At 39.7% G+C, this 24,356-nt stretch overlaps 1 protein-coding gene and 1 long non-coding RNA gene across 2 annotated transcripts; one reads left to right on the forward strand and one right to left on the reverse strand.

The window, feature by feature from the left end:
* The first annotated feature begins 3,907 nt into the window (after positions 1-3,907).
* Positions 3,908-10,484, forward strand: LOC109928332. The gene is made up of 2 exons (XR_007263000.1): positions 3,908-5,054; positions 10,372-10,484. It is a non-coding gene; the product is annotated as an uncharacterized LOC109928332 (long non-coding RNA).
* LOC125484157 (tetratricopeptide repeat protein 39A-like) lies at positions 4,094-22,866 on the reverse strand. The gene is made up of 9 exons (XM_048601647.1): positions 22,795-22,866; positions 22,637-22,696; positions 19,192-19,353; positions 16,814-16,905; positions 10,656-10,776; positions 8,045-8,156; positions 7,213-7,327; positions 6,007-6,123; positions 4,094-4,590 (listed from the first exon to the last, which is right to left on the reverse strand). Exons 3-9 carry the CDS (start codon positions 19,291-19,293, stop codon positions 4,527-4,529), a joined length of 723 nt encoding a protein of 240 aa, XP_048457604.1. The 5' UTR covers positions 19,294-19,353; positions 22,637-22,696; positions 22,795-22,866; the 3' UTR covers positions 4,094-4,526.
* Positions 22,867-24,356: the final 1,490 nt, after the last annotated feature.

Genomic DNA, 24,356 nt, shown 5'->3' on the forward strand with positions numbered 1-24,356 from the left:
CTTGTATCAATAATTCGACTTTAAGGTGGAGAAGGCAATGATTGATTTCCATTGTGCGTGTGAGATTTTGCTTTAAGTAGTGCGGCTTGAATTCGAAAATGTGTTCTTGACTCCATTGAATAATTCTTGTAATTTTGCCTGGGGGAGGGGGGAAAAGATTGCATAACTGATCTCCTAAACAATTCACAGTTTGAAAATCTTTATCCAGAGGTGTACGGTTTAAAAGAGAGTAGCAAATATGCAGAAAACATACAACTGTATACATTTTAGAAAAATTAAATTTCTTTACACTGCCTTCTCTCTACTCAATTCTTTGGAGCATCACTTCTCATTGCTCCGTATTATGTTTTAAGCCATTAAAATAACCGAGATTCTGAGATTGACAGTGCTACCTGAATAAGTCTGACTGCACTAACAACCAATCTGCAGTAACTGATCAAACTTGTAATGCTTCTGTTGCTTTCCTTATGGCAACTTCTCAACAAATCAAGGGCAACTTGGAAACCAGTTACCACCCCTTTTCTCCTATTTAAAATTATTTTTGAAATTTGACATTCTTGCAGTTGTCTTGATGAGTACCAGACTAAAAGCTTTGGCAGTATGTCTTTGTCTTTTTTTTTAAAGCAATGTACTGGATTATCTTTGTTTGGTTGTACCATTCAACAGTAGGATACAACACCATGAAATTCAACTGCTTAAAACAAACTGATCTTTTTAAGTTGAAATGACATGTTTCTAAATTTCTAAACAATTTCAGCTGACTTTTATCTGTGGAAGATCCCTTTTTTTTCTGCAGGTATCTAATGCAGTTACCAATCAAACCAAGTCCTTTGTATTTTACATTACATTATTTACGCAAGTCTCTTCTCACCCTACTTCATCTCCCCCTGTAGGCATAACCTTTTTATTTTGTTTCATGGAGAGATGTCTATCTTAAATCATTTTTCTGTGTTGCATTTAAAGAAGTGCTTGGTTATATATATTTTTAAATGTTAATGCATGGGTGGGAGGTATGGTTAGAAAGTTTGCAGGTGACACCAGAATTTTAGAGGTGTAGTGGACAGTGAAGATGGTCACCTGAGTACAAATGGTATCTTGATCAGATTGGCCAATAGGCCAAGGAGAGGCAGATGGAGTTTAATTTAGAGAAATGTGAGGTGTTGCATTTTGGAAATGCAAATCAGGGCAGGACTTTTATGCTTAATGGCAAGATCCTGGGGAGTGTTGCTGAACAGAGACCTTGGAATGCAGGTTCATAGTTCCATGGAAGTGGAGTCGCAGTAGATAGGATAGTAAAAGCGATGTTTGTTATGCTTGCCTTTATTGGTCAGTGCATTAAGTATAGGAGATAGGAGGTTATGTTGTGGCTGTACAGGACAGTAGTTTGGCTACTTTTGGAATACTGCGTGCAACAGTGGCCTCCCTTCTATAAGCAGGATGTTGTGAAACTTGAAGGAAAGTTCAGAAAAGACTTAGAAAGATGTTGCCAGCATTGGAAGGTTTGAGCTATAGGGAGAGGCTGAATAGGCTGGGGCTATTTTCCCTGGATTGTCTGAGAGTGAGGGGTGACCTTATAAAATCATGTGGGACATGGACAGGGTAAATAGAGAAGGTAAAAACCAAAAGAACTGCGGATGCTGTAAATCAGGAACAAAAACAAAGTTGCTGGAAAAGCTCAGCAGGTCTGGCAGCATCTGTGAAGGAGAAAAGGGTTAACGTTTCGGGACCGGTGACTCTTCCTCAGAACTGGGGAACAGTTCTGAGGAAGGGTCACCAGACCCGAAACGTTAACTCTTTTCTCCTTCACAGATGCTGCTAGACCTGCTGAGTGTTGGTGTCGTCGTCTTCTCCTTCTTCGGGATGGGGGAGCTCAAAACCAGAGGGCATAGATTTAAGGCAAAAGGGACCGAAGGGCAACTTTTTCACACAGTGGGTGGTGTATGTATGCAATGAGCTGCGAGAGGAAGTGGTGGCGGCTGGGACAATTGCAACATTTTAAAAGGCATCTGGATGGGTGTATGAAGAAGAAGGGTTTAGAGGGATATGGGCCAAATGCTGGCAAAATGGACAAGATTTACTTAGGATATCTGATCAGCGTGGATGACTTGGTCTGAAGGGTCTGTTTCCATGCTGTATATCTCTGACTTGATGACTGATATGAACTTACAGTTTCTGCTCAATTGCCCTGTTTCTTTTGTGTAATTTACCTGTTATCAGCATAGCTGACATGAAAGGTCACTGAAGGCAATTTTCATTTGACATTGTGCAATTCAGTTAAATTTTTGTTTCACTGGTTGCAGGTATCATTGGTGAAGCTTGCATTTATTGCCCTGAAGAAAGTGATGGTGAGCTCCTCGAATTCCACATGGCATAACTATACTGTCAGTGCTGTAATTGAGATGGTGAATGACTTGGGATGTGAGCTTGCAAGTTATGGCGCACTGTTTTTCCAAATGATAGAGGTCACACACGGGGGTGTTGGATCAGAATCTTTGCAACCTGTTAAATACATGTTGTATATGTCACACACTGTATTTAAGGTGTGCTAATGATTGGCAGCTGGAACAACCAACTGGGCTGCTGTGTCCTGGATGGTGTTCAGGCATTTGGGGTGGGGGGAAGGAAAGGTCAGTGACTTGCCATTCTTGCTTCTGATCTGCCACCCTTAACTCAGCATTGGACTTCAACTGGTCCAGTTCCACACTGCTTATGCTTTGGTCACGGGCTAAGGATACAGGGTACATAATTTAGGACTAAGATGAGAAGAAATTTCTTCAAGCAGAGAGTGGTGAATCTGGAGTTCTCTGCAACCAAAAATATTGAATGCCTTCAAGGAGGAGTTAGGTATAGTTCTTGGGGTTAAAGGAATCCAAGGATAGGGGGAAAAACAAACAAGAACAAGGTACCAAGTTGGGATGCTCAGCCATGATCATATTAGAGGCAGAGCAGGCTGAAAGGGCAGAATGGGTATACTCCTGCTCCTATTTTTGATGTTTCTTATGTATTGTTAGATTAGCCCTTATTCCAGTAAAATGATTTTTTTTCCATATTATCTTGACTTCTGCCTTTCCAAAATCTACACGGCACAAGGGTTAGGTTAAGAAAGTCAATGGGCTTTCCACTCTAGCTTCTGATCTGCTCCTCTTATCTCAATTAGATCAGCCAAGATCCAATACTAAATTTTCACATTGCTGAAGCTTTTAAATGTATGAGCCAAATGGGGGCTGGCTCTGATTTTTTTTTTATACTACATGTAAGCCACACAGACTAGACCCAGCATCTTGCTCATTCTCAAACCTTTTAAAATGTATCTTTGAAATAGCTAATTCTCTTTTGATAGACTTTGCAATTATATGTAGAAAATAATTCCGTGAAAGCATATCTTCTAATGTCTCCTTTTATTCATGTTATGATTATCCTAATTTTTTATACCCCCTGTATGATGTGGACATCACTGGCTAGGTCAGCATTTATTGCCTGTCCCTAGTTGCCCTTGAGAAAGCGGTGGTGAGCTGGCTTCTTTGAACTACTGCAGGCAGATCCACAATGCTAATAGGGAGAGAGGGAGTTCCAAGATTCGGAGTGGCTTGGAAGGGATCTTGCAGATGGTCATGTTCCCACTTATCTGCTGCCCTTACACTGCAGTCATCTAGAAGGACATCTTGTAGATCGTATCAGTAGTATGTACTGAGTGTTGGTCATGGAGGGAGGGTGTGGATGTGGTGCCAGTCAAACAGGTTGCTTTGTCCTGCAAGATGCCATGCTTTGAGTGTTATTGGAGCTGGACTCATCCACGCAAGCGGGGAGTATTCCCTCGTACTCCTGACTTGTGCCTTTTAGATGGTCAATATGCTTTGGAGAGTCCGGTGGTGTTCTTGTAGCCACTATTTATATGGTGAATCCACTTCAGTTTCTGGTTAATGGTAACCTCCAGGATGTTTTAGTGGGATAAAGCAATTACTAATTTATCTTATGACTGACAGCTTTAAGCAGGTCACTCATTAACTTGCTCCATTATGTTAAAAAAAAACTCATTGCAAAAATGTCTCTAAATGATATAATGCCTTCTCCCAGCAATATCGTACCAAATCGTCTCCATTTTGCAATTTGTAAATTGCACATGTGGTCCAAAGGTCTTGCTCTATTTTCCCTCACCTTGATATGTTTGTCATGACTTACAAGGGAAGTCAATGAAAATAGAAACTACTTCACTTTATGGTGCTTAAATAGTAACCCATATTAAGGACGGCAAGTGATTGTTACTGAGTTAATTACTCATTCTTACCCATTTCAAATAGTTAGATTTTTGCCTTAAGCCTTCATATGATTGTATGGTCTGTGATTGTTATTTTCAAGAGTTCCACATTATTGACTGACTGACTGTTTATCAAGTTAAAAATTGGTTACCTTCAAGACTGTGGTCTGTAGATAGGAATAACACAAATTCCAGGTGTGAAAGCCAGAGCCAAGTTCACAATTCAGTGTGGAGTTTGTAATTTGGCAGATACTTTGGGTGACATTCCCACTTAACAACGTAAATTCATTTGGGCTTCAATATAATCAATGTTCTCAGGTAACTTGTACCTAAAACTGTTACAAGGGTAAAATTTGAAATGTTTCATAATTACATGATAAACAAAGGATTGTATGCAGGGTTAACCAGCAGTGGGGTTGCTTCAGTAATACTGTTGCAAGTTCCCTCCCAAGCCCCACACTATCTTGACTTGGAGCCATAGCTCGGTTCTTTCACTGTTGCTGGGTCAAAATCCTACAACTCCTTTCCTAACAGCATTGGACTGTAGTTATTCAAGAAGCTATCTCGCATCACCTTCTTTAAAGGCCATTTGAAATAGAATAAATGGTGGACAGAATGCCCAAACCCCATGAATGAGTAATAAAGACAATGGTAGAAGAGCCTCTAAGTGTGAGGACCCTGGATTAGAGGCATATGTTACTAAATTGTTATTTTCTTTTTGTTAATGGCATGTGGACATCACTGGCTCGGCCAGCATATATTGCCCTGGAGAAGGTGGTGGCATTAGTCTGTTGGCCAGGTAAGTTTTTTGTTTTTATGGAATATCTGTAAACTATAAGAAGGTAGGGATGTGAAAGAGTGTTCACTACAGGTTGATGTATGTGGTTATGTTATTGCTGGTACCAAGTGTTCCCTTTATAGCAATAGATATCAATATGTGCTTAGTGCCTCCTGACTAGACATGGTTGAATTTTTAGGCTTACTATGCTTATCTGTTCTGTTAAAACAATGCAGTAGCTTTTTAACCAGTGATTCAGTTTAGTACATTATAGTATCTTCTCTACACAGTCACATGTCAGCAGAGTTATTGTATACACCATTTACCCAAGTTTGAGGTTTCTGGAGTGAAAAACAGATTAATTTGCTTATAACAATTTGTAGTGTTCTCTGCTGGGTGTAAATTTAGCATTTGTGCCTTTTTCTTTGGGTTCATTCTCTCAAAAGCGATACTATGAATAATTCCAGTCAACCTGCCTCAACAAAACTGGGCTGTTAACTGCCAGTCATAATCTAACTGCTGCATTCTCTGTCACTACTCTCTCACTTAGCCCACTTTCAAAACAATCAGATCAGTATAATTGTTACTTCAGTGTTTCTTGCAAAATGGCCTAAATGTGTCACATTTGACACTTTTTTCATCAATACTCAAACAAATTGTTCTTCATTTAAGGAAGTTGGCTGACTTGTTCTTGATACTCAGCTATATACAATCTGATATAACTAGCAATATCACCTCCCTTTTAAATGCAAACTCATTTGCAACCAGTAGAAGAGTGGGACAGGGAAAGGTATCAGTCCACCGTTTCTAATTTGTTTGTAACAATATTCATGTTTTTTTGCCTAGAACATATTGAATTAGGCTGTACTACTTTACCCACTTAACATATTGTTAGAAGTGTAACTGTCTGGACAATATGCTGAAAGGCCAAAGGTAAAGACATGTTTAATTCACAATTATTCAATTTTCTTACTTTGCACTTTCCAGAATTTTTATTGCCTTATCATTTCTTCCTGTTTGCATGCAAAGGAGACCACGTTCAAGTAAGGCATTTGGAATTAAGTAATGGTCGTATTTGATCTTCTGCTCTCTGAAATAAAGTGACAGCAAATACTAGTTAACTTGAAGATATTTGCTCATTTTAATCAACTGGCTAAAATCCATACAAATTCATCCATGTTAATCAGGTATAATCTACTCTTAAATATGTGCTGCCTTTGATAATTTTCCTTTTTTGTGCCCCTCACCTGGAATGGAAGTTGGACTCATACCTTCACTGGAACAAAAATAATTTATCATAATTGCTGAAATCAAAAATTCTCAGAATTCCTTAACTCTCCCATGAAACTATGGATCACTTGGAATTTTGTTTTCTCTATGTAGATTATCTGTATCAAACTGCCTCTCGTCTGTCTTAATAGTGAATGTGTGTGTATATATTTTGGGGCTGTAAAAGGGGTATATAGCAGTAGATTATAATTCCTTTTTTCTGCCATTTGTTACAATTAAGTGTAAAAATAAATAACATTTTGGGTTGGCTTGTTCAATGGAGAGGTATAATTATTGAGCCACTCTTCTCAGTCAAGAGACACCATATCTTTCCAAATGGAAATTACCTTGTCCCTGAATTTCTTCCAACAATGTTCCTATGGCTAATGTTAGGCTCACTGGGCTGTAATCACTGCCTATCCTTTTCTAGAAAATGTTAACTTTCTGGTCTCAAACAGAGTATAGGAAGAGGATTTGAAAAGGACTTTCAGCTTCTCTGCTATTTTGTTTCTTCCCTTAATCGAAGATAAGTCTCCAATTCCAGATGAATAATAATTTTAATTTCACTAAGATTTCCCATTCTCTCAGTTGCAATGTCCATATTGTCCTTTTAATAAAACAAATAAAAACTATCCATTAAAAATCATATGTCCTTTGGTGAAGATACCACCTTGGTCCTTAAAAGGCCCAACTCTCACTTTTGTTTTTTTTTTCCTCTATTTATAAAATATCTTCAGATTTCTCAAATGTTTTCCATGCCTTCTCTTTGCTTTCCTAATTTTGTTTTATATTTTCACCCCTCCATTTTATGTTCTAAGTTTTTTGTTAAACAATATTGTGTGTCTTAGGCTTCCCTAACAATATTGGAGAAAACAGTCTAATTTAGAATCTGAATGTCAGTTTTACTCACTTTGTATGAATCCAATGGAAGTACTGCTCTGCTTCTGAAAATTTATCCAAGTGCTTCAGACAAAGGCCTTTGAGCAGTTTCACCAAACACTGGTCATCAACCAGAAACTCTGTTACTGCAAATGAAAAGTTATTTATAAAAAAATATGGATTTCCCAGTTTATCCTTTTATCTTTTTGTACCCTAAGGACTTTGTTTATTTACATAAGACTTTAAACATCCTTAGAATGCCCTTTAGTGCTTCATAGCTAATGAAGTTCTTTCTGAAGTGTCGTTGCTGTTGTAATGAGGGAAAATTTGGAATCCAGTTTGTGCATGAAAAGGCCTGTGGTGTATTTTTTGAAGGTACGTTGTCTCCAACTACCCGGGGCCATCATTCCTTATATGGCAGACGAGATGAGGGAAGTTTGGTTGAGATTTTATGACAAATAACACCATATGACAAATTTCTAGTCATCACTTGTCTGCTGGTTCATTTATAAATTAAGCTAAATTCAAATTCTTGAAGTGCCATGCCAGAATTTGCATTTGCATTCTTTCAATTATTAGTCTAACCCCTGGTTCGTCTAGTGGTGTAACTGTTACAGTACTGGAGAATAAGATCTACACCCATTCAACCTTCAGAGAACAATTTTCTTTCACCATTGTACTTAATTAAAACCAATAGAATCTGAAGATGTAGATAATATATATTTACTGAAAAAATATCTGAACTCTGCAGGTATACAAGTCATACGGCAGTTCCCTCATACCTTTCCCTAATTCTAAGGAACTGTTACTACTTTAATGTGTTAAGATCCAATTAAACTTAAAATTCTTCGGCTTGGACTTACCTGGGCCATTTTCAAGTGTTCTCTCTGCTTCATTAAGTGTCTCAAGCATACCTTCAGTCATATCTTGATGTTTCCCAATTACTGTATAGCCATTCCAAATATACATCATTTCCTGAAATTACATTAACCAAATTACCTTTTGCACATTTTTACACCCTAAATGCAGGTGTTTCTTGAAGTATTCTAACCAAAAATAAATTTCTAGTGTTTATCAAATTAGCTGCTGATCATCTGCATCTGTCATAGGGAAAATGATAGAAGCTATTACTAAATAAGTGCCTTTCTGTAACTTAAATTTATTTAAGGTAATCAGACAGAATTAACCTTGGTTTGTGAAAGGAAAATGTTTGATCAATCCATTGGAGTTCTTTGAGGATGTAATGTGCTGTGGATAAAGGGGAACAAATGGATTATATTGTCCTTGGATTTCCAGAAGTCATTTGCTAAAGTACCTTAAAAGCTTATTGTTGAAAGTGAAAGCTCATGATGAAGAGAGTTATATAACTGGCAAAGATCAAAGATTGACTGGTTAATTGAAAGCAGGGTACAGACAAAGGTTGGCAAAATGTAATAAATATTATGATCCCAGCTGATGAAACAATTGGACAAGTCAGATCGCAATTAAATCTGTCTTGACAGGTTTTGTTTTATTTAACTTGTTGATTTGTGATCAGTTACTGAAACAATCAAGGCTGCAGAATAAAAAGTGTATTACGTAGGAAAAAAAACACAGCAAAACAAAGTCTAATCCTAATTCTTGACACTTAAGGAGACTCATCCAGAGAAATTACCCTTTTTTTTTTTAAGTTCAATTTAACCGATTTTCCCCAATTCTTCTTGTGAACTGAATTCTGCTTACATAAATACTTTCAAAGAACAGGCCCTTCAGCCTTCCAAGTGTGTGTTGCCATATTTTGCCCTTCCATACTAAAACTAATAATTGACCCCTCTACCCTGGGAAAAACCTCATGTTCCACTCAATGCTGTTCACAATCGTATAAACTTCTATTAGGTCACCCCCTCAACCTTCTACATTCTAGTGAAAACAAATCCTGTCTATCCAAGATAGTAGGAACTGCAGATGCTGGAGCATCTGAGATAACAAGGTGTAGAGCTGGATGAAACACAGCAGAGGCCAAGAGCTGCTGCTTGGCCTGCTGTGTTCAACCAGCTCTACACTTTGTTATCCCAGTCTATCCAACCTTTCTTCATAGCTAAAATTCCCCATACCAGGCAACATCCTGGCAAACCTTTTCTGTACCCTCTCCAAAGCATCCACACCTTTCCTGTAGTGTGGTAACCAGAACTGTATGCAATATTCCAAGTGTGGCCTAACTAAAGTTCAAAACTGATTTTCCTCAGCTTTTAATAACCTGCAGATTACCAACCAAACTACACTTTCCCTGAACTATCCTATATGCCTTTCTAAGACAGAGACACTATTTTTTACCCAAGTGAGGACTCCTCTGAACAGCCCAAAGCTTCAACTCTAGATTTCCTAAGCAACTGCTGTCTGACATGCTGGATCAGGTCACCAGAAAGACAAATCATAGTGTGAATTTTTTTTTGGATAAACTCTTCACAAAAGAAATCCATCTCCATATGCCACAATTTTAAAATCCAAACTCAAAAAAATGATCATTTTTAATTTATAAAAATGAATCCTACTGCAATATTTATGACTTGGATAAAGATATGGTTGCCCATGACACAAAGATAGCTATGACAGCAAATTGTGAAGTTAACATAAGATTACTGCAGGATACCAACAGGTTAACTGTACACTATTTGCCTGATCTTTGCAGGAAAGAATGTAGAATTGAGATTTATAAAAGGGACCTGGCTGTTTTACATCATGAATCACAAAAGGTTAGTCTGCAGGTATATCAAGAAATTAAGAAAGCTATTAAAATACTACTTATTGCAAGTGGAATTGAATACAAAAGTAGGGAGGTTGTGCTTCAGATACACGACACTGATGGGACCACACGATTAGGCCATATTATTTAAATATTTGTTGGAAGCAGTTGAGAGAAGATTTATCAGACTAAATACCGGGAATGAGTGGGTTGCCTTACGAGGAAAGGTTGGACAAGCTAGCCTTGTATCTGCTTGAGTTTTAGAAGCTGAAGGTTGATTTAAATGAGACTATTTAAGCAGGAGGACATCTTGAACCAAGATGGATGGGGAGAGGATGTTTCGTCTCACTGTGGAACCTAGAACTAAGCATTACTGTTTAAAAACCAAGCTTTCCCATTTGAGAAATTAGGTGATTTTTATTTTGTGCACATATTTTAATACTTCACTTCTTATTTGATCCTTTGTAGGTTACAAGCAAGGCGAACTGGATTGGAGAAAAATGTACAAATAAAATGAGCGAGAGGACACAATGGACTTCAGTGCTCAAGATGCAGCAACTCAATAAAGGATGTGCAACAAATGCTAGCCTTGTCTATGACAGCTGCACCAGAGTAACAACAGGGAGGAAGAGAGAGAGAATCAATTACAGCAGATTTATACAATGAGAGTAGTTTTGCTCACAATTACCAAGAGGTGAAAGCAAAGTAAAAGAACAGAGTGGCAAATTTTCTGAAACTAAAAAGGTACTCACCAGAGCAGGTACTGGGAGTTTTACCGGATTTTGTGAAAGGTACCGTCGAGCCTTCCTGATTGCAAACTTCTCTGTTGGCAGAGACTTCCCAGCGATTTTCTGTTTCATACTTGGCACTTTTCTGATGACAAAGCATGTGAGGTATTGGAGTATTAAAACATTCTCCAATATTTTCTAGCATAGAGTATTCATACAACAAATACATAAAATCTGAATGTCACAAGTACCATCGCCCATCATACAGCCCAGTACAAAGATAAAAAGGATTAATTTAGTGGAGTCAGAATAAGGTGTCAAGCAAACATGGTTTTACCCCTGCCGTATGCTCTATTCTTCACCTTGCAAATCAAGCTTGGCTGACCAGGAGACTCTTGTCTTAGCACCTGTCAAAAGTTGTATTGAAAGGATTTAAGACTGGTAGTCAACCTATTGGGCCATATCACAAAGACGCAGTCCATGGCCAGACTGTCTAAGCTTACAGAATTATCTTCTCTCTCAACGATGGTTTAGGATCGTTACTGCTGGACATGTGGAGCATGGTTTGGCCTCTAGCTGCTGCACTGTACTGGAAGGGTGTGTTTCTGACGAGTAACTTGAGCAGTTGCTGCAAAATCTTTTACTTTATCCTGATATTGAAGTGTTATTCAGAAACCCTAAGCTCTGGAGATGGGTAAATCAGAAGGAATAAGTGGCAATCTGTGATTTTCACTACTCAGAAAAGTTGGCCCTTTGTTTTTCCAACATCATTATTAGGGAAATTCCTAATAACAGGTGTCCTCTATGGTGGCTGGTCCCTGATTTCATGTCGATGATACACAAACTGAAAAATATACCTAGGCTCAGCAAAAAATACATAGGATGTGAATGCCATTGATACAGTCAACCTTGAACACAAGTCCTAGTTGTCCAAGGGCCCTTTAAAAAGAAAGAGTCAAGGTCAGATCAGGTAAGAACTACAGATTTTCTTCCCTAAAAAGGACATTACGGTACAAACCCATCTGGTTCACTAATCAAAAATGTTTGCATGTTTGCCATGTGGCTAGATTTTAATTCCAGATTTTACTGATCTCACATTTTCACCATCTGGCATGATCAGATTCAAACCTACGTGCTAGGAACACGAGGTTGGCAGCCTGGATTACTACTACTAGACAACTGCCTCCCAGTCTGGGAAAATCTGATCTTAAATTTATAAGCTATCTGAACTATTAGTTGATTAAAACAAGACTATCTTGGTGCCAAACTTTAGGTTGAAGATTGGATAATTTAACTTTTTGTTGCTGATATTTCTTTTACTTTGTTGCCCTGTTAAGCAAGAATCTCTCCTCCTTTGATATGAAGTAATCATCCACAGTGCTGCCACTAGGGGGAAGCACTTTACTGCAGGACTGCTGCTACTAAGTTTATCGCACAATACTACTGAAACATGCAGAATTGATTCTGATTTCCATCGGTGGCCTGCTATAGTGTTCCTGTGAACTTCAGCACAAGCTCGAAGAACAACATTTCATTTTCTGCTTGGGGACCCTGCAGCCTCTAGGACTCAAACTGATTTCAATAACTTCATAGAGTCTGATTCCATTCTTCCATATTTTCTTTTACCCACCCCACACCCAGTCCTGTTATGAAATGGGTTGCTTTTAGCACTTGTCACCCATTCTAATGTACTTCAAAGCCCATTACCACATTATATGGGTTGCATTCAGTACAGCTCACCCCATCTCTCCTACTCTGAGCACTTACCATCACTTATTCTGTCCTGGCCTGCTATCCATAATCTTGTTCACCGACCCCTTTCATATCTCTCATGGGCTCAATCTCCAATGATCTGTTCACCTCTCCCTTCCCGATCTTCCCTCTCCCAATTTCACCTTCCGCATAAGTTAACTCTGCTTTCTTCTCAGATGCTACCACACCTGCTGAGTTTCCGCAGCAATTTGTCATAATCTGCATAGATTTGCTTGCTAGGACCTGACTTTTGTTCTAAATCAACAACATTTAAAACTCAAAGTTGGCTGGAAGTTTTAAAGTAAGGCACAGATACTTCAGTTTTTCCAATTCTTCTGCAAGTATCTTTGTAACACAATGGATCACCACCTGGCCTAGTGGTTAAGTATTGGCAGTGGGCATACTGAAAGACTAAACATGTACTTAACCTAACAGAACATGCATCCTCACCTCAAAACAGGTTGAATCCTTGAAAACAGAATCTTTGTGGCTGTTGATTGATTTGGGCCTTGGTGAGTCAGTTGAGATTGACAGAAATTGGATTCTCAACGTTCAGATGAAAAATTGCCATTCTCTAACCAAGTGGTGAACAGTGATGAAAATCTTGCCAGCAAACAGTGAGAGGCCTATTTGTATGCCATTATTACATAACGTTGACTCATTGATATCAGTTTCCCCATTCTCCCACCCTCTGGATAGAAACTAAAGCAGCAAAAAATTCCAAAACGAAAATCAGAACAGGTACTGGCAACTCTAGCTCGCTTCTGGTTTCCACCGTGCCTCCATCTTGGATAGCAGTCCCAACATCTCAGGCCACACTATTGGCAAACAGCCTCACCACATCCTCATAGCACACCTCTGATATATTTATAATCGAGCTCGACACTTTGATGCGCACTGGCACCTTCAATTGGAATGCTGTTGCTCGGACACAGGGACAGGCACACAACTCATTGATTGGACCAGGGAATCTCTCAGGATTCCTTGCTTGCACTCTTGATGCTCACTCACTTTGTCCCTACTTTGATGCTCGGAGCACATAAGCCTTGCCTTGCTTATTTGCACTTTTCCACCCCAGCCAGCGCTTAAAGGCTCACAGTGCCTCTCTCTTGCCTTGCGCACACCAAAAGTCAACTAGCTTGTCATGGTCATCAGCAGTCATTAGTCGAAGGCTTTCTGTACGGGCTCTGTCAATTTTATACCAGTCATGTGCTAGAAGCCTACACAGCAAGCACATTGCATACGATTCAACTAAATGGCCATGTATCAAAGTCTAGTCTTCAAACAAAGGAGACAAACTTCAACCAGGGTTTCCTGGCACAGTAAGTCAAGGGCAGCTACTGGTTTAGGGATTTGAACAAGGTCATGGGGTCTTTATCATTACAGTCCAGGAAGTGGCTCATGGTCAGTCCTGGAGATCCAACTAATCCAGGGAGTTGCACAGAAATCAGTCAAGGGCCAAGTCACTCTCCAGTTGGTGCTGATCGTTCCAAATTGGCTAACAGGGTGGCTATGGTCAATTTTGGAGTTTTGTCCACCGAAAGCCAATGGGGATTATAAGCAGTCACTGCTGTGGGAAGCTAGAATCTCAATTTAGGGATTGGAGGTAGCATGCTGGGATGCAGACAATGTAATAGCATGAAGGGGGTCAATGTAACATACAAGGGGTGATGCAGATGATACAGTATGGGAGGGAAAGGGAGTAACATGGAAAGTTGTTGAGGGGCATGTCATCAACAGTCAGTATTGCCCTGGCTTCAACAGGAGAGCGTTGAGGGCAGTGCACTACTACGTCTGGCACATCAACACTTCATGGCTGGGTTCATGGATAAGTGGGAGATGGACAGTTAAATAAATGAATTGTATGGGGATACAGTAGATTTGGGAGTGGCCTAGCCTGCAACTCATTCTAGCACGACCGCTGTTTCAGTCCATCATGCTGTCAATAACAAGTGCTCAATGAGTGAGGGACAGCTCCTTACTATTGCTACCACAGGTACAATTTCTTACTGTATGTGCAACCACCAGCTTGAGCAACAGATGTCTGAATAAGGGTGATGACATGTACAGTCACAATAGAAGGATGCCACTGACCTCCTTGTTGGGGTCCTCCATGTTGCAATTCTTGGAGGATACTGCTTAAATGCAATATGTGCACACTACAATTGCTGAAGATCACATTACCATCTTGTTCATTGCTTAGCTTCTGATGTTGCTCATTGGAACTGTCCCCAACATGGAAATAGGCTCAGAAGCTGTTGTGGTCCCTGTGGCCACTGCACTAAAAGCTGCGACACAAATGAATGAGGAACACATGCATCCACAAGGGCATCCAGCTGATGTAAAGCCACTGCTACCGAGGAGCTTGTAGTCATAGATACCATCATGATGTGGCAAAGATGCAGGCAAACTACAGTAACTCATCTTTCATACAATGCTGCACAGTTGAGGGTTGGACAATGGCACTGTACCCTGTCCAGAGTACAGGTCAAAACCCCAGGTAATGCTATTCAGCATTTCTGCAATGAACTATCTCCTTTCACTGGGGAAACAAAGGATGTAGGATGACTCCTGAACTTCAAGTTTCCATGCAGATCATGTATGTGACTCAGTACTTGCACTGCCCAGGCTAAGGACACAATATCCAATATCCTCTGCTCCAAAGAACGAGACGGCACATCGACACTATGAGATGGACAATGAAGATCTGAAAGAGCTGGGCCATTACAATGATAAAAATGTTCTTTAAATGACATAACACCTTCAGCATCTTACAGCGCATAAATGTGTCGGCCACAGGAACTCAGACAGGACATCATTGTAAATTTTGTTCAATAAATCAGATTTGCAGGAATTCATTTTTATACTGACTGCAAATATTTTGTTGTTACTGAGGTTAGCATTCCTTGTGTAATCCCAACTGCAAGTGCAGTCTAAAGAGGTTTGCCTTGGGATTTGGCCAAGCAACCTCAGTGTGTCTACTATTAGAGGGTCAAGATTTGTTCAGTGTATTCTGCCCAGAAGCAGGTTCACTCTACACACCTTGAACTCCCTTAGGCCTAGGGTGGCAGGTAGGGTGGAGGTGGAATACCTGGTTGCCTCTAAAGTATCCTGAAAAGAGACTTCTGGGGGGCCAGCATGTGCTTCCTCTGCTGGCTTAGTGCATTCTGGCACTGGCCTGCCTCCTTGGAGAGAAGGGGAAACCAGAGTGAGGTCAAGGTCCCCTCATCCCACTGTTGCCTTGCCATTTAGTGCTGAGCAATGAGACTCAGACTTCTGGACTTGTCTCTCCATGGCAGCTACCAACCTGACCACATAAGCATTCAGGCACTTGCATATCACAGGGAGCTGTACTGAGTTACTGTCTCAAGGAGAGTGATAGCAGAGGTGTTGTAATTTCTATCAGTATCACTATTGATGAATTGCAAAATTTTGGTACTATGATTTTACATTTAACATTAGGTAAGGTTGGGATTTTGTTCCGGAGATATCCAATGTGATTGAATACTCTGTTCAACCATGATGTCTGCTACTTGGGTGTAGTAGTAGTAAGCATTTGCTACTCCTAATCCTTAGCCTAAACAAGCAATCAACACCCTCAGTAAAATCCGGAATGGGCAAAAGTTGAGCATTAAAAGAAAATAGCCTTCTGAAATTGATGTTTTCAATTCCCCTGTACAGAGACTGGTGCCATCTGTTTCCGAGTTTGTTTGTTAACTGGGAACATTTATGAATTGTTATACAAAGTTCCTAAAGATGTACATGCATGTTGAACATGATTACCTACAATTACTTCTGGAAATCATTTGAATCAGTGTGTATATGCTGTATGTCGTTTGCAGAAAGTCTAGGCTGGGTGAGTCCAAAACTAAAGGTTTAAGGTGAGAGGGGAAAGATTTAAAAAAGACCTGAGGGGTAACTTTTTCATGCAGAGGGTGGTGTGTGTATGGAATGAACTGCCAAAGAAAATGGAGGAGGCAAGTACAATTACAACATTTAAAAGGCATCTGGATGGGTACATGAATTGGAAGGGATGAGAGGAATATGGGCCAAATGCTTACAAATGGGACTAGTTCAGACTGGGATGTTTGGTCGGTGCGGATGAATTGGACTGAAGGGTCCGTTTCCGTGCTATATGACTATGACTCTACAAAGCATTCAGCAGAAAGAGCAGATCATTGTAACATGCAAGACTACAGTATTTCTGTTCTGCTATACAGTGTTCTCTTTCCTTTTCAACAAGGTTATCTTTAAAAAAGTATGTGCACTGAAACATGAATTTCAATCCTAAACTTGACCGATCTGTATTATCAGATGTTAGATCAAGAAATTAAAAGCATAAAATGTCAATATTTTGATTCTTGGAACATAATATTTTCGTCTTCATTTATTTGTAATTTAATAAGAATATAACTAATTAAACAACTGACCTGAATAGTTCAATTTCATCATCCCCAAAAGGTTTGAAGTCCTCATCCCCAAACATGTTGAGGTAGGCTGCTTTCATGTACGTATATGTTGACTGTTAAATGGGGAAGGAAAACATTAGAGCAATTGTTACCATTTCCTCAATTTTTCTTTCGCATAACAACTATGACAAATTACTTCCACAAAGAGGAATGACCAGCCTTCTCAGAATTATCAGATATTATAAACAAATAGCCAATTCATAACATTAGAAATACAGGTGGAAACTGGCTTCCACATCACCTATGTAATAGATGTTTTCCAATCAAAGCAGGGAGGATTTCATCTCATCTGTCCAAAATTACATTCAAACCTAACTATAGGAAGCAAAAACATATTTTCACTGTAATCCTGTTTTGTCTTTGAAATCATTAAATGCCAAATAAGGACAGACAGTGAACTGAGGTTGCAAGTGCTGATCATCATTAGATCAAAGCATTTACCAACCTGGTGGGTTTTTTTTAAAAAAAAGCTTGGAAATACTGAGCTCCCTTTTGATAGATTCTGTTTACCATGTTGGTAATTTGGAAGCTGCAAAATGTTTTTATCTTCCCCGTGTCTGTGTCTTTCTCTTGTTGTTCAATTACTAAACACGAGAATGACATTTGTTTCTGGTTCATTTTCAAAGGGAAAGCAACATATTTAAAACTATTCTCCCAACCCGAAATCTAACCAAACTAGGAGTGCATCATTTTTAGCTGAAAATCAGAGACTTTTGGCTAGCTAGTAGGGATGATATTAATCTGAAAAATGCCACAGACATATTCATTATTCCAAGGAACAGGTGGCCTAGCTTACATTAAGTACTCAGAACAATATTCAAACCCAATCATCTTTTATCTCTACTTCAGTCTTGAACTTTGTAAGTATTATGAAGCTCCACAATTGGGCATATTATCAATAAATTTCACTCAGGATACAAACAGATGATAGAACAGAAAACAGTGATCTGCTGATTCATTATAGAACAAACATTTCTTCAAGAGTGAAAAAGAGGTAACATGATCTTAAAAATGAACTAGCTGCACAATTATATTTTGAGCTAATTCATTTGGGAGACACTATCTAAAAGATTGGTTTAAGAGCAGCAGAGGCACTGGGTTAACAATGTCCTTACTCCTCTCACTTTCTACTTCACATTAGGAATTAACAAAAAGATAACATCAATGAAACCTTAGTTCAATGAAAATGAAACAAAGTGTGCTCAGTACAAACCACAAAATATGGCTGGAGGCCATCTGACCTTGCTTTTTATTTATAGCAGGTATTTTTGTTACTTCCCAATAGATGCCAGAGTGGGTTCAATTCCCACACTGGCTGAGGTCACCATGAGGAGATTTCCTTCTCAACCTCTCCCCTTGCCAGAGGCGCAGTGACCGTCAAGTTAAACCATCATCTCTCATTGCTCTCTAACGACAGAGCAGTCCTACGATGTAGTAAGACTATGGAGACTTTACATTTTTTGTATTTACATAATTCATTACAATTAGGTATTTAGTTTTTATTATCGTGTGCATGCAGAATACATAGAAACAATTAAAAATACATTGCAACAACCAAGGGGCTCTTTATTCTATTATGGTTCATATCTGTAATTACCAGAATTGTACAAATTTTGAAAATACACAAATCAGGGAATGTAACCTTGTCTGGACGTGTACTTCTACATTTGTCTCATGATTCAGTAAATATCAAACTGCATTAAATAGTATTCCCATATATCTCTAGCATCACACTTCAATCCCATTGCAATTCTTAATTATGCCAATCCAGCATTACTATTGCCAGTTTTGAGCATACTTTTGAGAGCTCAACGACATTGGGATTTCCACTGCCTTACTGACTAAGTGGATTAAATTGTAAGCAAGATTCTTACAATTGCTTTATTGAAAGGTTTCCTATATGCAATACGCAGTCCAGATAGATAATATTTTTAAAAGATTTTTGTTATTGAACAATCAAAGGAGTCGATGAATCTTTAATTTAGTTGAGCAATGTTTTACACCAAATCTCAGACAAGAAAAAAGTGTGTGCAGCTGGAAGAGCACAGGTGGTCAGGCAGGAGAGGTGCAGGAAAGTCAATGTTTTCGGTTTACAGAAAGATGTAAATCCGAAATGTCAACCTTCCTGCTCCTCTGATCTGCTGGGTTCCTCCAGCTCCACACTGTATTGACTCTGACTCCAGCATCTGCAGTTCTTGCTATCTCCAAGGAAAATATCAGGCTGCATACTTAAAAATCCCAGCATTTATTTAGGGAGGTGAAACCCGAGGAACTGCTGGAAGAGGGAGAGAAGTATTTGTTTTTCTCAGACCAATTGTCACAAGCAGAGTTACTCTCACCTTGGACCATGAGTTCTCTTTACACAATAGGTCCGCATAGAAATATGCCATTTTCCACTGACGTTTGAAAGTAAAACACCACATTAGCTCCCAGTAGCACATGTGATGAAACTGCTTCCAGTGTTGCTGAGCCTCACAGCACTCCTCAAAGCGTAAAATAGCCTAGAGCATTGTTGAACAAAAGTGTATAATGAAATGATCAAAATAAAGATTCACTTGAAGGTAAACATGGAAATCTTCAAGTTTTTTTTTATATATAGTAAGCAAATTCAAATCCCTGAAACCAAGCCATAACCTCCTCATTTGCTAAGTTTAAGCTGATTAGTTCACACTTGGTCTGTAGAGAAGATCTCCTCAGTCATGTATAGCATGGTTTGTGTCTCTCTGCAACTACATAAAGGGATTGCACCAAAGCACCAGTGGTGGAGCTCATTAGCAAATGTAAAAACAAAAGTATTTTTTTTCTACAAAGTGATTGAATTGGGAATGCACAACTCAAGAGTGTGGTCAAGGCATATTCAAACAGACCTCTAAAATGAAACTGGATAATTATCTAAAGTGGAAACATTTGTAGGGATATGAAGTAGTGGGGCTCAGCGAGTCGATCTTGTAAATAATTAGCAGATATCTGATGAACTGAATTGCCTCCTTGTGTGTTGTAACCATTCTACGATTCTATTTAAAGAGACTTTTAATGCCCCTCCCTTACCCAGTAGGCACAGTGGGACAGGGCAGTTAAACTTGTTGGGTGTGGGGTGAGGACAGAATGCAAGATGCCCAACACACATGCCTGTTTCCTTGTTATTTTAATCTATTTATTTTCATTCGGTCCCACAGCCAGAAGAACCTGAGCCTAAAAAATGAAAATCACTCCGCAGTTATGCTTTCAGTAAAACAAAGACATTTCCTGAAATAATTCCACAGAAGCCAGTATCCTGTCACAAAGTCACCCTTTATTTACACATGGCAAGTCCTTGACACTAATCCAGCTCCCTCAGAGCCAGTTCTCAGAGTGAACAGGATGTTTACACTCCTATTCAGTCAGCCAAGGATTCCCAATTAGACCAGATTAACAGCCCCAATCAGGGAACTCTTTCTATGAGGTCCACTTGGCTGACCTCGTTACAATCACTACAATTCTTATTCATTCATGGGACATGGAGATCGCTGGTGGGTCAGCATTTATTGGCCACCCCTAGTTGATCTTGACCAGATGTTGGGTGCTGCCTTCTTGAACCACTGCAGACCATGTGCTGCAAGTACATGCATAATTTCATTAGGGAGGGAGTTCCAGGATTTTGACCCAATGACACTGAGGAAACAGTAATATCTTTCCAAGTCAGTATGGTGAATGGTTTGCAGGTGGCTGAGGGTGTTTCCATGTACCTGCTGTCCTTGTCCTTTTAGATGAAAGGGAACGTGGGCTTGGAAGATGCTGTCTGAGGAGCCTAACTGAATTTCGGCAGCACATCTTTTATATGGTACATACTGCTGCTGAGCGTCAGTGGTGGAGGGAGTGGATGTTTAAGGACATGATGCCAATCCAGCAGGCTGCTTTGTCCTGGATGCTGTCAAGCTTCTTTAGTCTTGCTGGAATTAAACTCACCCATGCAAGCTTGTGCCTTGTAAACAGTGGATGGGTTTTAGGGAGTCAAGTTGTGAGGGGAGTTAGTTGTTGCAGGATTTCAAGTGACTGGCCTGCTCTTATAGCCACTACATACGTAGCTAGTCCAATTCAATTTCTGGGTCACTGGCAACTCCAGCTTAGTAGTGGATTCAGCGATGGTAACATCACTGATGGTAATGACAACAATGATAGTTAGATTCTCCCTTGTTGTAAACAGTCATTGCCTGACACTTGTGTGGAATGAAGAACATTTATACAATCATTGAATCCGTACAGTGGGGAAACAGGCCATTTGGCCCAAATGGGTCCACACTGACCCTCCAAAAAAGCATCCACCAGACCCATCCCCCAACCTATCCCTGCATTTCCCATGGCCAACCCACCTCGTCTGCTCATCCTACAGTGGGCAATTTAGCATGACCAATCCACCTAACTTGCACATCTTTAGACTGTGGGAGGAAACCTGTGCAAACACGGGGAGAATATGCAAACTCCACACAGACAGTCGCCCAAGGGTGGAATCGAACCCAGGTCTCTTGTGCGGTGAGGCAGCAGTGCTAACCACTGAGCCACCGTGTCACTTTTCAGCCCAAGCCTGTATATTGTTAAGGTCTTGCTGCATTTGGACATAGACTGCTTCAGTATCTGAGTCGTGAATGGTGCTGCACATTGTGCCATCATAAGTGAACATCCCCACTTCTGACCTTATGATAGAGGGAAAGTCTTTGATGAAGCAGCTGAAGATGGTTGGGTTTAGAACACTACCCTGAGGAAAAGGGCTGTTGTGGCACAGTGGTCATGCCTGAGCCAGGAGACTCACATTCACTTTCCACCTGCTCCAGAGATGTGCAATAACATCTCTGAACAGTGAGCAAGTTGATTAGATAATATCCACCCTGAAGAACACCTCCAGGTGCTAAGATGACTCATTCCCAAAAACCATAACCATATTCCTTTGAGGAAGGTATGACTCCAAACAGCAGAGTGTTTCCCCCGCAACTCCCACTGACTCTAGTTTTGCCAGGGATTCTCAATGCCCACTCAGTCAAATGCAGCCTTGGTATCAAGTGCAGTCATTCTTGCCTTCCCTCTGGAATTCAGCTCTTTTGACCATGTTTGAACCACGGCTGTAATGAGGTCAGGAGTTACCCTGAACCCAAACTGAGCAGTAAGCAAGTTATTGCTGATCGAGTTCCACTCAATAGCGCTAGTGATGACCCCTTCCATCACTTTACTGATGAATTCATGTCTTAAACGTTTTTGCAATAGTAAAGACAAGAGAAGACAAAAGATCCCAATCTACTGAGCTTAATTTATCATGACCTCTAACAGCCCAAACAATTTCAAAAGAAATCTAATATGAAGCAAAACCGATGCTGCTTTAAGTCACTCCTGCCCCACTGCAGAGGAAGAAAGACAGCGTAATAAATATCCAATTAAAAATGCTAGAATTATGCTTGTGGTACTGTGGACAGAATACTAATGAAAAAGGTTGCAAACTTGAAATTTATCCCAGTCTTTGTGATAACAGTTGAATTTTACAAATTGGTCAAATAAAGATTGTTGCACGAAGATGGTAATGTTGAGGCCAATACAGTTCAATTTATCAAGAAGCAGTATTCTCTATGTTTAAAAGATGGGGGCAGATGACAGTTACGCTTCTCTGGAACAATTGGAAGTAAAACTTGTTGATTGTTTCAGTGTTATGGAAATTAAACAGTTCTGTAACACATGGACAATCTGTTCTGCCAGATTACCACCCATGTACTATAATCAAAAAGAGATACTGCCCATTTGATGCCCAAAATCTTGACTTACTGCATCTATGTTTCCTCTGATTTCTTCAATTCTTCCTGCAAAAAACAAGAAGATGGCACCCTGCAGGAACAGGAAGACATAACTTTAAGTAATAACAAATAAATTTTGATAGGATTACAATATTTTAAAATGAAACATTTGTTTCTCCCACACAATACCTTTGGATACCGTTCAAGAAAGGGTAGTAGTAGCCGCTCTGCATCATCAACATCACCTTCGCCTGTCCCTGTTCAAAATTGTAAATTCAAGTCAGGATTTTAATATAGCAGAAGCTGTGACACCAACAATATTTGTGAAATAAACACCTTTTTTTAAAATTGGATATTTCATCAGTACTGACAACACAATAGGTAATTATGTCATGGTTTCAGTTGTTAGGTTTTTTTTGTTCCTGAGACCACTCATTCTTTCCTGTTATCCACAATTCTTTCTTCTAACCATCATGGGCTACTGTGGAGGTCTAACTATTAACATTCAAAATGCAACAAATTTGTCCTCAGAAAATATTGTGCACAAGGAAAGGCAAATTTTTTTCCACAACTTACTAATTAATATCTTGTAAAGACTACAGAATTCATCATGTATCCACAATGTGAAAACCAGGCTCCAGGATTCACTTCCAAAGGCATCTAGAGTCAGTGCTATGGAAGTCAGAGAAGTTGAAATTAGAATGTAGGCAGAGCCCTGACTACCAGAGTGTTAGCCTGGGCAATGCTGTGTATGCACTACAAGCATGCTTCCTGGGTCAACTATAATGATAATCAGATACATATTCTGCCAATATGGACCACACAGGTCATTAACCCATTCTTAACTGCTCTGTTTGGCTGCATTATGGATGCATCTTCCTTGGCTGTCCAGTCCTGGAGTGAGACTTGAACCGAGACTGTTCTCTCAGAGACAGCAATTCTACCACTACATCAAAAGACCTCCTCAAAAACTTATGCGTACTTAAACATACCAAACTTAAAATTTACCCAAGATAAATGTCTAATTTAATCTCTTAACATTTATTTAACCCATTGCCCTCAATTAGGAAAATTAAGACAGTGATCATGCACTATTATCCCGTCACCCTATAATTTCAATACATGGTCACTTCTACATTGGGGAAAACAGAGACTTGGTGACCACTTTGCAAACACCTACATTCTGTCTGCAAAAATTACCCCAAGCTTTCAACTGCCTGCCCTTTCAACACACTCCCATGTTCCCATTGCCAACATGTCTGTTGGAGGCCTGCTGCAGTGTTCCAGTGAGCCTTAGTAAAAGCTTGAAGAACATCTTATTTTCTACTTAGTTCCCTACAGCTTCTAGGAGTCAAACATTGCATTCAATAACTTTAGAGCCACATTAAACTCTCTTTATTTTTTAAAGCCCATCCCACACCCAGTCCTATAATGACACGGGCTGCTTTGAGCACAGTCACCCATTCCCAAATACTCCTCGGCCCATTATCACATTACATGGGTTGCTTTCAGCACAGCTCACCCAGTCTCTCCTGCTCTTGGCTCTTATTGTCACTTATTCAGCTTTCCTTCTGTCCTGGCCTGCTGTCCATAATTTCCTTGTTTAACCATCCCATTCATCTCTCTTCTTTTCTCTCTGGGCTCTATCTCCATCTGTCCACCTCTCCCCTTCTCCCACCCACCCCCATCTCATCTTCGGTACTAATACCACATTTTCCTAGCTGCTAATAATTCTGATGAAGAGTCACTGG

Source organism: Rhincodon typus, chromosome 10 (genome assembly GCF_021869965.1).
Source record: "Rhincodon typus isolate 14 chromosome 10, sRhiTyp1.1, whole genome shotgun sequence".
In the NCBI taxonomy this organism is placed as follows: domain Eukaryota; kingdom Metazoa; phylum Chordata; class Chondrichthyes; order Orectolobiformes; family Rhincodontidae; genus Rhincodon; species Rhincodon typus.

Excerpts from the sequence above, each read along its gene's own strand:
- LOC125484157 (XM_048601647.1), bottom strand. The coding sequence starts at position 19,293 with ATGTGCTACTGGGAGCTAATGTGGTGTTTTACTTTCAAACGTCAGTGG. Across the intron at positions 8,157-10,655 it reads AACTCCCAGTACCTGCTCTG|GAAATGATGTATATTTGGAA; the intron begins GTGAGTACCTTT and ends ATGTAATTTCAG. Across the intron at positions 6,124-7,212 it reads TTCCATTGGATTCATACAAA|AGAGCAGAAGATCAAATACG; the intron begins GTGAGTAAAACT and ends ACTTTATTTCAG.